This window comes from Vitis riparia, chromosome 16 (assembly GCF_004353265.1).
Source record: "Vitis riparia cultivar Riparia Gloire de Montpellier isolate 1030 chromosome 16, EGFV_Vit.rip_1.0, whole genome shotgun sequence".
NCBI lineage: Eukaryota > Viridiplantae > Streptophyta > Magnoliopsida > Vitales > Vitaceae > Vitis > Vitis riparia.
In genome coordinates, this window is record NC_048446.1 from 19245718 (window position 1) to 19258991 (window position 13274).

The 13274-nt window shown below is 31.2% G+C and overlaps 2 protein-coding genes across 2 annotated transcripts; both read left to right on the forward strand.

The window, feature by feature from the left end:
• Positions 1 to 1074: 1074 nt before the first annotated feature.
• LOC117932945 (UDP-glycosyltransferase 88A1-like) lies at positions 1075 to 2802 on the forward strand. The gene has a single exon (XM_034854273.1). The coding sequence runs from the start codon at positions 1226 to 1228 to the stop codon at positions 2657 to 2659; it is 1434 nt and encodes a 477-aa protein (XP_034710164.1). The 5' UTR covers positions 1075 to 1225; the 3' UTR covers positions 2660 to 2802.
• A 5818-nt stretch (positions 2803 to 8620) lies between these two features.
• On the forward strand, positions 8621 to 10259 carry LOC117932972 (UDP-glycosyltransferase 88A1-like). Its single transcript, XM_034854307.1, has one exon. It carries the CDS (start codon positions 8693 to 8695, stop codon positions 10121 to 10123), a length of 1431 nt encoding a protein of 476 aa, XP_034710198.1. The 5' UTR covers positions 8621 to 8692; the 3' UTR covers positions 10124 to 10259.
• The last annotated feature ends 3015 nt before the right edge of the window (positions 10260 to 13274 follow it).

Sequence of the window (13274 nt, forward strand, 5' to 3'; positions counted from 1 at the left end):
ACATTAAATATGATTTTTTTTTAAGAATATGTTTAATTTTTTTTTAAAATAAAGCATCTTTTAAATTAAAAATACTTTTAAAAAATTCTAAGTTGCATCCAAAGTTTGAAACGAATAGGTTGTTTCAAAGAGACAAAAAAAAAAATAAATAATAAAAATAAAACAAAACAAAAATCAAAAACCAAAAAAGAAATCATGTTTGTTTATAAAACATTATATATGATTTTTTAATTTTTTTTAAGGATTTTTTTTTTTTTTTTACATTTTATCAAATGTTTATTTTTTATTTTTTTTAAAAAAACACGTCTTTTAGATTAGAACTACTCAAAAAAAATTATTAAAAAGAATGTAAGTTGCATCATACACATGAAATGAAGGTAAAAATATTATTAAAAAGAATGTAAGTTGCCTCGTACATATGAAATGAAGGTAGGTTGTTTGGAAGAGAAAAAACACAAAACGAAAAATAAAAACAAAAAACAAAAAAAAAAATATTATGTTAGTCCTTGAAACATTATATATATGATTTTTCAATTTTTTAAGAATGTTTTTTTGCATTTTATCAAATGTCTAATTTTTTTTTAAAAATAATACTTCCAAAAAACTCTAAGAATGTGTTTAAATAATGTTTTTTTGAAATGCTTTTAATAAAAATATTTTTAGAGTAATTATATATGAAATATTTTGTCAAAAACCATTATAAATGGTTTTTCAACTTGTAAAAAGTGTTTTATAAATATTTCAACTAAAATATTTTTTTTTTAAAACATAGAAAAACGAGCTCTAAAAATTCCTTTGTAATTATTCTAAGTGTATGGGACCAGAAATCGTCCATGTCGTCCTCCATTTTGCTTGGGTTGCACATGGTTTGCTATGCTTCCTTTTTTATGCATTCCAAGCATCCATCGATTGACCATTAGATGGGAAATTATTGAAGTCTAAAACTACCCGTCTTCCTTTTCCACAATCCTCTCTCAAACCTGTCCTGCCAGTCTTTTCCACAGTGGTGCCAATAGGTGAAATCTCAACCTTAAATCATTATATATATTTTGTTTGTTTCCATGTTGTTGTCAAATTCTTACCTTTGGAACGCATACTCCACTCTCAGTGGGGTGCACGTTTGAATCAGTCATGATTGACGTCTCCTCTGCAGTATTTAACAATGAAGAGACTGATCCTGAAACAGTTAAGCCTCTCGGAACCACTCTCCCTCTCAGTCTAAGCAATGGAGAGTGTTGTCTTGTATCCATCACCAGGGATGGGTCACCTGATCTCAATGGTGGAGCTTGGAAAGCTTTTACTGAAACACCATCCTTCATTCTCCATCACCATATTCATTGTCACTCCACCTTACAACACTGGCTCTACTGCTCCTTATCTCGCCCGCGTCTCCTCCACCATTCCTTCCATCACTTTCCACCACCTCCCCACCATTTCTCTCCCTCTCGATTCTTTCTCCTCTCCCAACCATGAAACCCTTGCTTTCGAGCTCCTCCGCCTCAACAACCCTAACGTCCACCAGGCCCTTGTGTCCATCTCCAACAATTCCTCCGTCCGTGCCCTTATCGTTGATTCCTTCTGTACAGCGGCGCTTTCTGTGGCTGCTCAACTCAACATTCCATGCTACTATTTCTTCACTTCTGGCGCCTGCTGCCTCGCTTCCTTCCTTTACCTCCCTTTCATTCACCAGCAGACTACCAAAAGCTTTAAAGACCTCAACACCCATCTCCATATTCCGGGTTTACCGCCGGTACCGGCCTCTGACATGGCGAAGCCGATACTTGACAGAGAGGATGAGGCTTATGAGTTCTTCCTAAACATGTCCATGCACTTGCCAAGATCAGCTGGAATCATTGTGAACACCTTTGAAGCGCTTGAACCAAGAGCTGTCAAAACGATTTTGGATGGGCTCTGCGTCCTTGACGGTCCAACCCCACCAATATTCTGCATAGGACCATTAATTGCAGCTGATGATCGATCCGGTGGTGGTGGAGGGGGAGGTAGCGGCATTCCTGAGTGTTTGACATGGCTCGAATCTCAACCAAAACGCAGCGTTTTGTTCTTGTGTTTTGGGAGCTTGGGTTTGTTCTCAGAAGAACAGTTGAAGGAGATAGCGGTTGGGTTAGAGAGGAGTGGGCAGAGGTTCTTGTGGGTAGTGCGGAGCCCACCCTCCAAGGACCCGAGCAGGCGTTTTTTAGCACCACCGGAACCGGATTTGAATTCCCTTCTCCCAGATGGGTTTTTGGATCGAACAAAGGAGAGGGGCCTAGTGGTGAAGTCGTGGGCGCCTCAGGTGGCCGTCTTGAATCACGCCTCTGTTGGAGGGTTTGTGACTCACTGTGGGTGGAACTCAGTGCTTGAAGCTGTGTGCGCAGGCGTGCCAATGGTGGCATGGCCACTATATGCCGAGCAAAGGTTTAACAGGGTGGTGCTGGTGGAGGAAATGAAGCTAGCCTTTCCAATGGAAGAGTCGGAAGAAGGGTTTGTTACTGCAACTGAGGTTGAGAAGCGAGTCAGAGAGTTGATGGAGTCGGAGGAAGGAAACACCCTTCGTCTCCGGATCATGGCCATGAAAGAAGCTGCTGAGACTGCAATGAGCGACGGTGGATCATCCCGCACCGCATTAACAAAACTGGTCAAGTCATGGAGGCCAGGATGATTGAAAGAGAAGGCTGTTCGTCTTAGCTTTCAATTTCTTCCAAATCCCGATTATTCGGTACCACTTCAACCTAGCAATTGTTTAATTAGCAAAATTTTGCATTTCTTTTAGCAGTTCAATTTTATTGTGTTCTTGGGTATTAAGTTTGTTAACCTAATAGAAAATAAAGAAAAAGACAAACTTGTTTTGATAATTAATATACCAATGAAGTGCACCAACATTAATAATCCAATAATCAAAATTAATGAAAAGAATTATAGTGGTGAAGTTCTAATAAAAAACTCTTTGAATTAAGGTTGCATTTTATAAAAATAAAAAATAAAATTTTAAACATAAAAGGATTAAATATATAATAGGGTAAATTCATCTATCATCACATATAAAAAAATAAAATAAAATAAAAAATAAAAAAATAAATTGATGAAACATTACCTCTTCAACTTCTACAAATTGATAAAAGCTTATGAGAAACTCAACCCTTGCGAATTGATCGAGTAGCTTGATCTTGCGAGCTAACCGAACAGCTTAATCCTCGGCATCCGAGCGAAACACAATAATATTGATTCAAACTTCATAATCTAGCAAGATTTAATTCATTTCTTAACTATTTCATTTTTATCACAAATTTGGATGAATTTAATCATTCAATACAAACACCTTTGGACCATTTCTTGCAGTTTTCAATGATAATCCATAAAAACTTAGATATCATGCTTGTAAAGTCACGGGCACAGAAGCAAAAATATCATCTATTATTAGCAGATAAAGTCCTAGGAGGGCCACACATTCTTGAAATCCATACGTTTTTCCAATGGATACACCCTTCAGTGTACAGATTTTTTTCTTGCATGCGTGAATAAATGACAATCCCGTTGTCACTTTGTTTTGATCTAACAATTCCAAAATATATATATATGTTCCTTTCTTTTACACGTCATTTTCCTTCTACCTTCTAAAAGTTTTCTTCTAGAGTCTCACTTAAAGTTGTTTTGGACTCTTTATCGTATGATTGTTACAGCCAATATCCAGACATTGAACATCTTGTGACTGATTCTTCTCAAGAATTCATATAATAAATACAATTAAAAATATTAATTCCCCCCTTTTCCAATGTTGGGATGGTACTCATCTTTCACACCATTATTAGAACTGTCCCACCTTGAAGGTTTTTTAAAAATAAAGCTTCCTATTTGTGATTATCTTTATTGAAAATATTAATTAGAGTGACACCCCAAACCCTCATAGGGCTAAGGGGACAATGGTCATTTCATAGATGGACCCAAAGGTCTAACATGTGAATAATGTCAGAAATGTGATATAGTTATTCATTGATGTTGGCCGGTTGCTTGTGACATATCAAAATAGTAATCAAAGATTATTCAATCAACTTTGAAAATGAAACAAAGTCCCACATGCACGAGCATTTAAAACATTTTTCAATTAGATTTAATTGAAATAAAGTAAACTAACTAGCTAGTGGTAAATAATGGAGGGAATTTTTTTTTTGGTATTCGCCTATGATGAGACGAGTTTGGAAGAAGTATAAGTAGGTTAAGGATGTGTTTGAGATTTTTTTGAAACTCAAGATGGGTTGGACTATTGCTTTGTCCCTCGCCACCATATCCCAATTATATATAGTTATAAAAATAATTTAATTTAATTTATTTTTTCATTTCCCCCTTTTGTAACACATAAAATTTGCAATATTTTTTTGTTAAAATTAAAAAAAAAATTATTTATAATTTTATTTTATTTGATATAATTAAAGTTTTTCAAAAAATTAAAATTTTAAAATAAAAATAATTTTAAAAATAAGATATATATATATATGGCTTGAAATTTCATTGACTATTTCCCTTATTCCGAATAAGAAAAAAGTGACTAAAAATAATAAATGAAAATAATATAAAAGATATTTAATGAAATTTCAAATTTACGAAAATTACGTATATTTAATCAAAATTTCAAAGAAGGCCGGTGAATGAAATTAACTCAATTAGAAATCAATTACTTATATCTATTTATTTTATTATCTAATTCATTAATCACCACTTATGAATATAATCATCGCTTATAATTACCAAAATATTATGGTACTTAAATGCAGAAACTTCTAACCAAGGCCCAACAAGGTAAGGGGAACATAAGTACCTATAATCGCTTATGATTTCTAATAGTATATACTCTAGAGGTCCAAAATTCCAACCAAATTTAATAACATTCAATTTCCATCTTAGATTTTGGCAAGGCTTACATCAAGATTAAAACCAACATCCAATATTTTTGAATCATGAATTTTTTAAAAAAGATTTAAGACGTATTTTTTATCATAATTTTAGAAAGTGTTTCTAATATTTTTAATACTTGAAAAATAAAATTTTATTTCCTAAAATCACTATCAAGTACACTTTTAATTTATGTTACCACACATATCTTTGGTTAGGGTATAATAATAAGCCCCGATTTCAAATCACCTCTTCAAGGGCCATGGTTATTTTCCATTTTTCCAACTTTACCATATGACCATACTAGTGTTTGAACCTCCTCTTCCACCTAAAATTTATTAGGGTAGTTGCCTTGTTCCTATCGCTGCTTTATATTTTCGTCCTTTTATGATAGGTTTAACCTCAAAAGTTTGTTCAATCATTTTCACATGCTTCAAGCTATCAAGCACTTACGTTTTGTATGGCAGCAGAAACATGTTCACGTTTTGCAGGCAAAGTTCTTTAAACTTTCTTATCAACAGTTTCTCCTCTTGAATTGTGTGTCCACAACTTCATATTAACAAAATCTCCATAAATTTTGAAGTTCTATTGAAATTATTTTACCACTTCTCATGGGATTCTTAATTTTTATACTACTTGCTATGCAACTTTAGCTTTCTAATCCCCAAAAAATTCTAGGAAGACTAACTTAATTTGCTTAGCCTTTGTTGAATATATATACAAGTATAAAGAGACATAACAAGAGCAACTTTGCTTATGCTTTGTTAAACATATAGTAAGTCTAATAAAGAGAGACAAGATTTTCTTGAGCAAGAATCACAAGGCTTGCAATGAGGAAGTCTATCTTTTGACACTTGGTTTTCACAAGATACCAATGGGCCTTAGGTGTACACTTAAGGTGTCTCTCAACAACTCACGATTACTTATTACTTACGGCTGGTCTATAATAAATATTTTTTCAAAAAGAGTAGATATAGATTTAATGAACATTAAATGATATTAAAAACTTGTGGAATAATATTTCCATGTGATTATCAAGTGTTAGGTATATGATAGATAAGTTCAAGAAGCCTGTTTTGACACTAATCTTGTTAATTTAAGAACATTGACAGTAATTTTAAAAAGTATTTTTAATATTTTTAACATTTAAATTTTTTTAACAATTCAAGTATTAGAAATGTTAAAAATATTTTTTAAATTTACTACCAAATGTACTCTACATTTGTTATTCAGATTAAGTACTATTCGTTGTAAGTACATAGTTAACTATCCATATGTTAGTCTGATTTAGACTAATTAAGGAGAATCTATATGCTTTATTTGAAAGTTTCAAATAAAATAGAAAATAAGAATAATTTAATTAAATTTTTATGCACTTTTAAGTAAAAAATAGTATTTATATATATGTGATTAAAAGGTAATACTCTAATATTACTTTTGACTTAAAAATGTATTAAATAAAAAATATTTTTAATTGAATGATATGAATCGAGATATAGAAAAATGAGTTCTCATTCTACGTATATTTCTAAATAAGACCATGAAAATATATTTTTCCTATATTAAATAGAAAATAAGCGAATTATAATTTTAATAAACCAATCTTTCTTTTATGGTTTTAGGATCTTTTGACGTATGATTACGGAGATATTTTGTGTTTAAATTAGGGGAGTTTAAACCATGTTTTTAAAGTAAGGTTTTACTTTAAAAACAAAACAAAACCCCCAAAAAAAAATCATGTTTGTCCATCAAACATTATATATGATTTTTTTTTTTTAAGAATGTTTTCTACATTTTATCAAATGTTTAATTAAAAAAAAAACATCTTTTAAATTAGAAATACTATTAAAGACTCTAAATTACGTGAGATATAGGCCATTTGAAATAGAAAACAAAAAAAAAAAAAAAAACCAAATAATAATAATAATGTTTGTCCATAAAACATTATATACGATTTTTCACCTTTTTAAGAATATTCTCTTCATTTTATCAAATGTTTATTTTTTTTAAAAAAAAAATACTATTAAAAAGACTTTAAGTTGCATCAGACGTTTAAAATGAAGTTAGGTTGTTTGAAAGAGAAAATAAAATAAAATAAAATAAAAAAACAACAACAACAATAAAAAAAAGAAAAAAAAAAGGCAAAAGACAAAAAAAAAATAAAAATCATGTTTGCCCATAAAACATTATATTAATGATTTTTCAATTTTTTAAGAATGTTCTTTACATTTTATCAAATGTCTAATTTTTATTTTTAAAAAATTTCTTTTAAATTAGAAATACTCCTTAAAAAAAAAAATACAATTAAAAATATTCTAAATTGTGTTAAAACGTTTGAAACAGAGGCAAACCGTTTGAAAGAGACAAAGAAACAAAACAAAACAAAATAAAACAAAACAAAAATCGTGTTTGTGTATAAAACATTGTATATGATTTTTCAATTTTTTAGGAATATTCTCTACATTTTATCAAATGTATTTTTTTTAAAAGCATCTTTTAAATTAGAAATACTTTAAAAAAAAATACTATTAAGAAGACTTTAAGTTGCTATAGAAATTTAAAATGAAGGTAGGTTGTTTGAAAGAGAGAAAAAAAACAAAACAAAAAGCAATAATAATAATAATAATAATAATAATAATAATAATAATAATAATGTTTGTCCATAAAACAATATATATGATTTTTCAATTTTTTAAGAATGTTTTCTACATTTCATCAAATGTCTAATTTTTTTTTTTTTTAAAAAAAACATCTTTTAAATTACAAATACTTTTTTAAAAAAATACTATTAAAAAGACTCTAAATTGCATTAGACATTTGGAACAAAGGCATTGGTTGAAAGAGACAACAAAACAAAACATAAAGAAAACAAAAATGATGTTTGTCCATAAAACATTATATATGATTTTTCAAATTTTTTAAAATGTTAAAAATGTGTATTTTCATTTTCAAAAAACATCTTTTAAATTAGAAATACATTTTAAAAAAAAAAACTATTAAAAAGACTTTAAGTTGCATCGTACATTTGAAATGAAGATAGGTTGTTTGAAAGAGAAAAAAACCAAGAAAGAAAAAAAAACAAAAGGAAAAACAAAAAGCAAAAAAACAAATGTGTTTGTACATAAAACATTATATATGATTTTTCAATTTTTTAAGAATGCTTTCTACATTTGATAAAATGTCTAATTTTTTTAAAATATGTTTTAAATTATAAATACTTTTAAAAAATATTATTAAAAATGCCCTAAGAATGTGTTTAAATAATATTTTTTGTGAAGTGTTTTTAAAAAAAATATTTTTAAAAAAAATATTTTTGGAATAATTATTTATCAAATATTTTTTTTCAAGAACCATTATTAATGGTTTTCCAAGTTGTAAAAAGTGTTTTCTAAATATTTCAACTAAAACATTTTTTCACAACATAGAAAACGACCTCTCAAAATTCCTTTGTAATTATTGGAAGAAGCCTATAGGATCCGAAATTGTCCATGTCGTCCTCCATTTTGCTTGGGTTGCACATGGTTTGCTCTGCATCTTTTCTTATGCATTCCAAGCATCCATCGATTGACCATTAGATGGGAAATTATTGAAGTCTAAAACTTCCCGTCTTCCTTTTCCACCATCCTCTCTCAAACCTGTCCTACCATTCTCTTTCACAGTGGTGCTAACAGTTGAAATCTCAACCTTAAATCATTATATATGTTTTGATGATTGACTTCTCCCCCTTGTCCTTTTGCTTTCTGCAGTATTTAACAATGAAGAGACTGATCCTTAAACAGTTAAACCTCTCTCCCTCTCGGTCTAAGCAATGGAGAGTGTTGTCTTGTATCCATCACCAGGGATGGGTCACCTGATCTCAATGGTGGAGCTTGGAAAGCTTATACTGAAACACCATCCTTCATTCTCCATCACCATATTCATTGTCACTCCACCTTACAACACTGGCTCTACTGCTCCTTATCTCGCCCGCGTCTCCTCCACCATTCCTTCCATCACTTTCCACCACCTCCCCACCATTTCTCTCCCTCTCGATTCCTCCTCTCCCAACCATGAAACCCTTGCTTTCGAGCTCCTCCGCCTCAACAACCCAAACATCCACCAGGCTCTTGTGTCCATCTCCAACAATTCCTCCGTCCGTGTCCTTATCGTTGATTCCTTCTGTACAGCGGCGCTTTCTGTGGCTGCTCAACTCAACATTCCATGCTACTATTTCTTCACTTCTGGTGCCTGCTGCCTCGCTTCCTTCCTTTACCTCCCTTTCATTCACCAGCAAACTACCAAAAGCTTTAAAGACCTCAACACCCATCTCCATATTCCGGGTTTACCGCCGGTACCGGCCTCTGACATGGCGAAGCCGATACTTGACAGAGAGGATAAGGCTTATGAGCTCTTCCTAAACACGTCCATACACTTGCCAAGATCAGCTGGAATCATTGTGAACACCTTTGAAGCGCTGGAACCAAGAGCTGTCAAAACGATTTTGGATGGGCTCTGCGTCCTTGACGGTCCAACCCCACCAATATTCTGCATAGGACCATTAATTGCAGCTGATGATCGATCCGGTGGTGGTGGAGGGGGAGGTAGCGGCATTCCTGAGTGTTTGACATGGCTCGAATCTCAACCAAAACGCAGCGTTTTGTTTTTGTGTTTTGGGAGCTTGGGTTTGTTCTCAGAAGAACAGTTGAAGGAGATAGCGGTTGGGTTAGAGAGGAGTGGGCAGAGGTTCTTGTGGGTAGTGCGGAGCCCACCCTGCAAAGACCCGAGCAGGCGTTTTTTAGCACCACCGGAACCGGATTTGAATTCCCTTCTCCCAGATGGGTTTTTGGATCGAACCAAGGAGAGGGGCCTAGTGGTGAAGTCGTGGGCGCCTCAGGTGGCCGTCTTGAATCACGCCTCTGTTGGAGGGTTTGTGACTCACTGCGGGTGGAACTCAGTGCTTGAAGCTGTGTGCGCCGGCGTGCCAATGGTGGCGTGGCCACTATATGCCGAGCAAAGGTTTAACAGGGTGGTGATGGTGGAGGAACTGAAGCTAGCCTTGCCAATGGAAGAGTCGGAAGAAGGTTTTATTACTGCAACTGAGGTTGAGAAGCGAGTTAGAGAGTTAATGGAGTCGGAGGAAGGGAACACCCTTCGTCTCCGGATCATGGCCATGAAAGAAGCTGCTGAGACTGCAATGAGCGACGGTGGATCATCCCGCAACGCATTAACAAAACTGGTCGAGTCATGGAGGCTAGGATAGAGAGAGAGGGGTGCTCGTCTTAGCTTTCAATTTTTTCCAAATCTCGATTATTCAGTGCCACTTCAACCGTATTTCTTTCAGCAATACAATTTTATCTTGTTCTCGGGTGTTCCGTATATTATCCTAATCACATAAAGAAAGAGAACATTTTTAGCATAGTTTGATGATCAAAGAACTCCCCATATCCAGAGTCCATTAACAATTCATAATCTACTTATTAAAACAAATGAGAAGAATTATAACTGTGAAACTTTTGAAAAAAGACCTCTCATTTACATCACACTTTTCAAAAAATAAAACCCTAAATATAAAAAGGTCAATTATATAATATGAACAAACACATCAATTAATCATCATATAAAAAAAAAAAAAATTCAGCAAAGGCTACTCCTTTTAACCCTCATAAGTTGATCGGGCATCTCGATCCCCACGAGCTCAATGGGGAGTTCTATTCCTATGAATAATTGGACAACTCAACCTTTGACATTTCAAGCGAAGTGCAATAATATTGATTCAGGCTTCACAATCTAACAACGTATAATTCAACCGTCAACATTTTTTTCTTGCGTGAATAAATGACAATCCGGTCATCACTTTCTTTTGATCTAACAATTCCAAAATATACATATATGTTTCTATCTTTTACATGTCATTTTCCTTTTACATTCTAAAAGTTGTCCTCTAGATTCTCACTTGAAGTTGTCTATTGTATGATCTACTGTTCATATAATAAATACAATTAGAAATATTAATTCCCCCCTTTTCTAATGTTGGGTGTTCATCTTTCACACCATTATTAGAATTGTCCCACCTTCAACATTTATTAAACAAAAAGGCATCCTATTTGTATTATCTTTATTGAAAAATGCTAGTGCATGTAGCTAAGGGGATATTGGTCATTTCATGGGTGGACCCAAAGATCTAAGATGTGAATAATGTCTTTTAAAACTTGACATAGTTATTCATGCTGGCTCATAACATATCAAAATAGTAAGCAAAGATTATTAAATCAACTTTCAAAATGAAAAAAGTCCCCATGCATGAGTATTTAAAACATTTTATAATTAGATTTAATTGAAATAAGATAAACTAACTAGTGGTAAATAATGAGGCGAATTTTTCCTAGTATTCGCCTCTAATCATACGAGTTTAGAAGAAGCATAAGTGGGTTAGGGGTGAGTTCGAATTTTTTTTTTTTTTTTTAAAACTCAGAGACGGGTTGAACTATTACTTTGTCCCTCCCCACCATATCACAATTATATATATAGTTATAAAAATAATTAAATTATTTTTTTCATTTCCCTTTTCTAACACATAAAATTTAAAAATAATTTTTTATTAAAATTATAAAAATTTTTTTTAATTTAATTTTTAATATAATCAAAGTTTTTCAAAAAATTGAAATTTAAAGATAAAAAATAATTAAAAAAAAAAAGGGATAGGAAATTTATATATATATATCAAAGAGGAGAATATCTTTCTTACTTGGAACAAGAGGAGAATAACTAAAAATAACAAATAAAAAGAATATTATAGATATTTAATGAAATTTCAAATTGATGATAATTATATGTATTTAGTCAAAATCTTAAGGGAGATGAATGAAATTAACTAAATTAAAATTAATCAATTACTTATATCTACTTTGCTATCTAATTCATTAATCATCACTTATGAGTATAATCATCACTTACAATTACAAAATACTATGGTACGTCCTTAAATGCAGAAACTTTAGACCCAAAATTTCTAATCATATATATTCTGGAAATCCAAAATTTCAACCAAATTTAATAGCACCCAATTTCCATCTTAGATTTTGACGAGCCTTTTATCAAGATTAAAACCAACGACCAATAATTTTGAATCATTATTTCTTTTTTATTTTTTCTTTAACATTTAGAGTATGTTTTTTTTTCTTTATAGTAATTTTAAAAAGTGTTTTTAACATTTTTCAATACTTGAAAAATTTTATTTTTTTAATATTAAAAAGAAAAAAAATACCTCTTCCAGGCTAATATAGGCTAAATTTAATAATATCGTTAATTTTCTATTACTCGTATCATTGGTAGGCCAAAATAGGCTTAGTTTTCAAATTACCTCTTCCAGGGCCATGGTTATTTTTCATTTTTCCACCTTTACCGTATGACCATACTAGTGTTTGAACTTTGAACCTCCACTTCAACTAAAATTTATTAGGGTAGTTGCCTTGTTCTTTATATTTTCGCCCTTCTTTTATGATAGGTTTGACTGACTCAAAAGCTTGTTCAATCACTTTCACATGCTTCAAGCTATTAACTATTTACATTTTGTATGGCAGCAGAAACATGTTCATGTTTTTGCAGGCAAAGTCCTTAAAACTTGCTTATCAACACCTTCTCTTCTTGAATTGTGTGTCCACAACTTCATATTAACAAAATCTCCACAAATTTTGAAGTTCTATTGAAATTATTTTATCACTTCTCTTGGGATTCTTAATTTTTATAATACTTCTTATGCAACTTTAGCTTTCTAATCCCCAAAAACTTCTAGGAAGAATAACTTAATTTGCTTAAGAGTTGTTTGGTTAAATTTAATGCTTATTTGTTAATGATTTAAGTTAAATTATATTTAAATTATTGATTAAAAACTTATTGCTTAATTAATATTGTTTGATAAAATTTATTTTAAATTTATTTTAAATTATCTAATTGACATATTTTTCATCATAAATTATAATTAAGGTAAAGGAAGTCGAATAATAATAGAAGTTATAAAAAAACAAAAGAGATCGTTGAGGTAATTAGAGTAAATTAAGATAAAAAAATAAAATAAAGATATGAATTTAAAAATAAGTTAATTATTTTTATTTATTATTTAAAATTATTTTTTCACTTTAAATCATACTATTAAATTATTTTACCAAATATACTTAATTTAATTAATTACTTAAATTAAATTATTATATCATTTTAAGTTATTAAGTTGATTCACCAAACACCTGTAACCTTTCTTGAATATGTATAGAAGTATAAAGAGATCTAACAAAAGTAACTTTGCTTATTTTATACTTTGTTAAACACATAGTAAGTTAAATAAAGAGAGACAAGTTTTTCTTTAACAAGAATCACTAGACTTACAATGAAGAAGTCTATCTTTTGACACTTGGTTT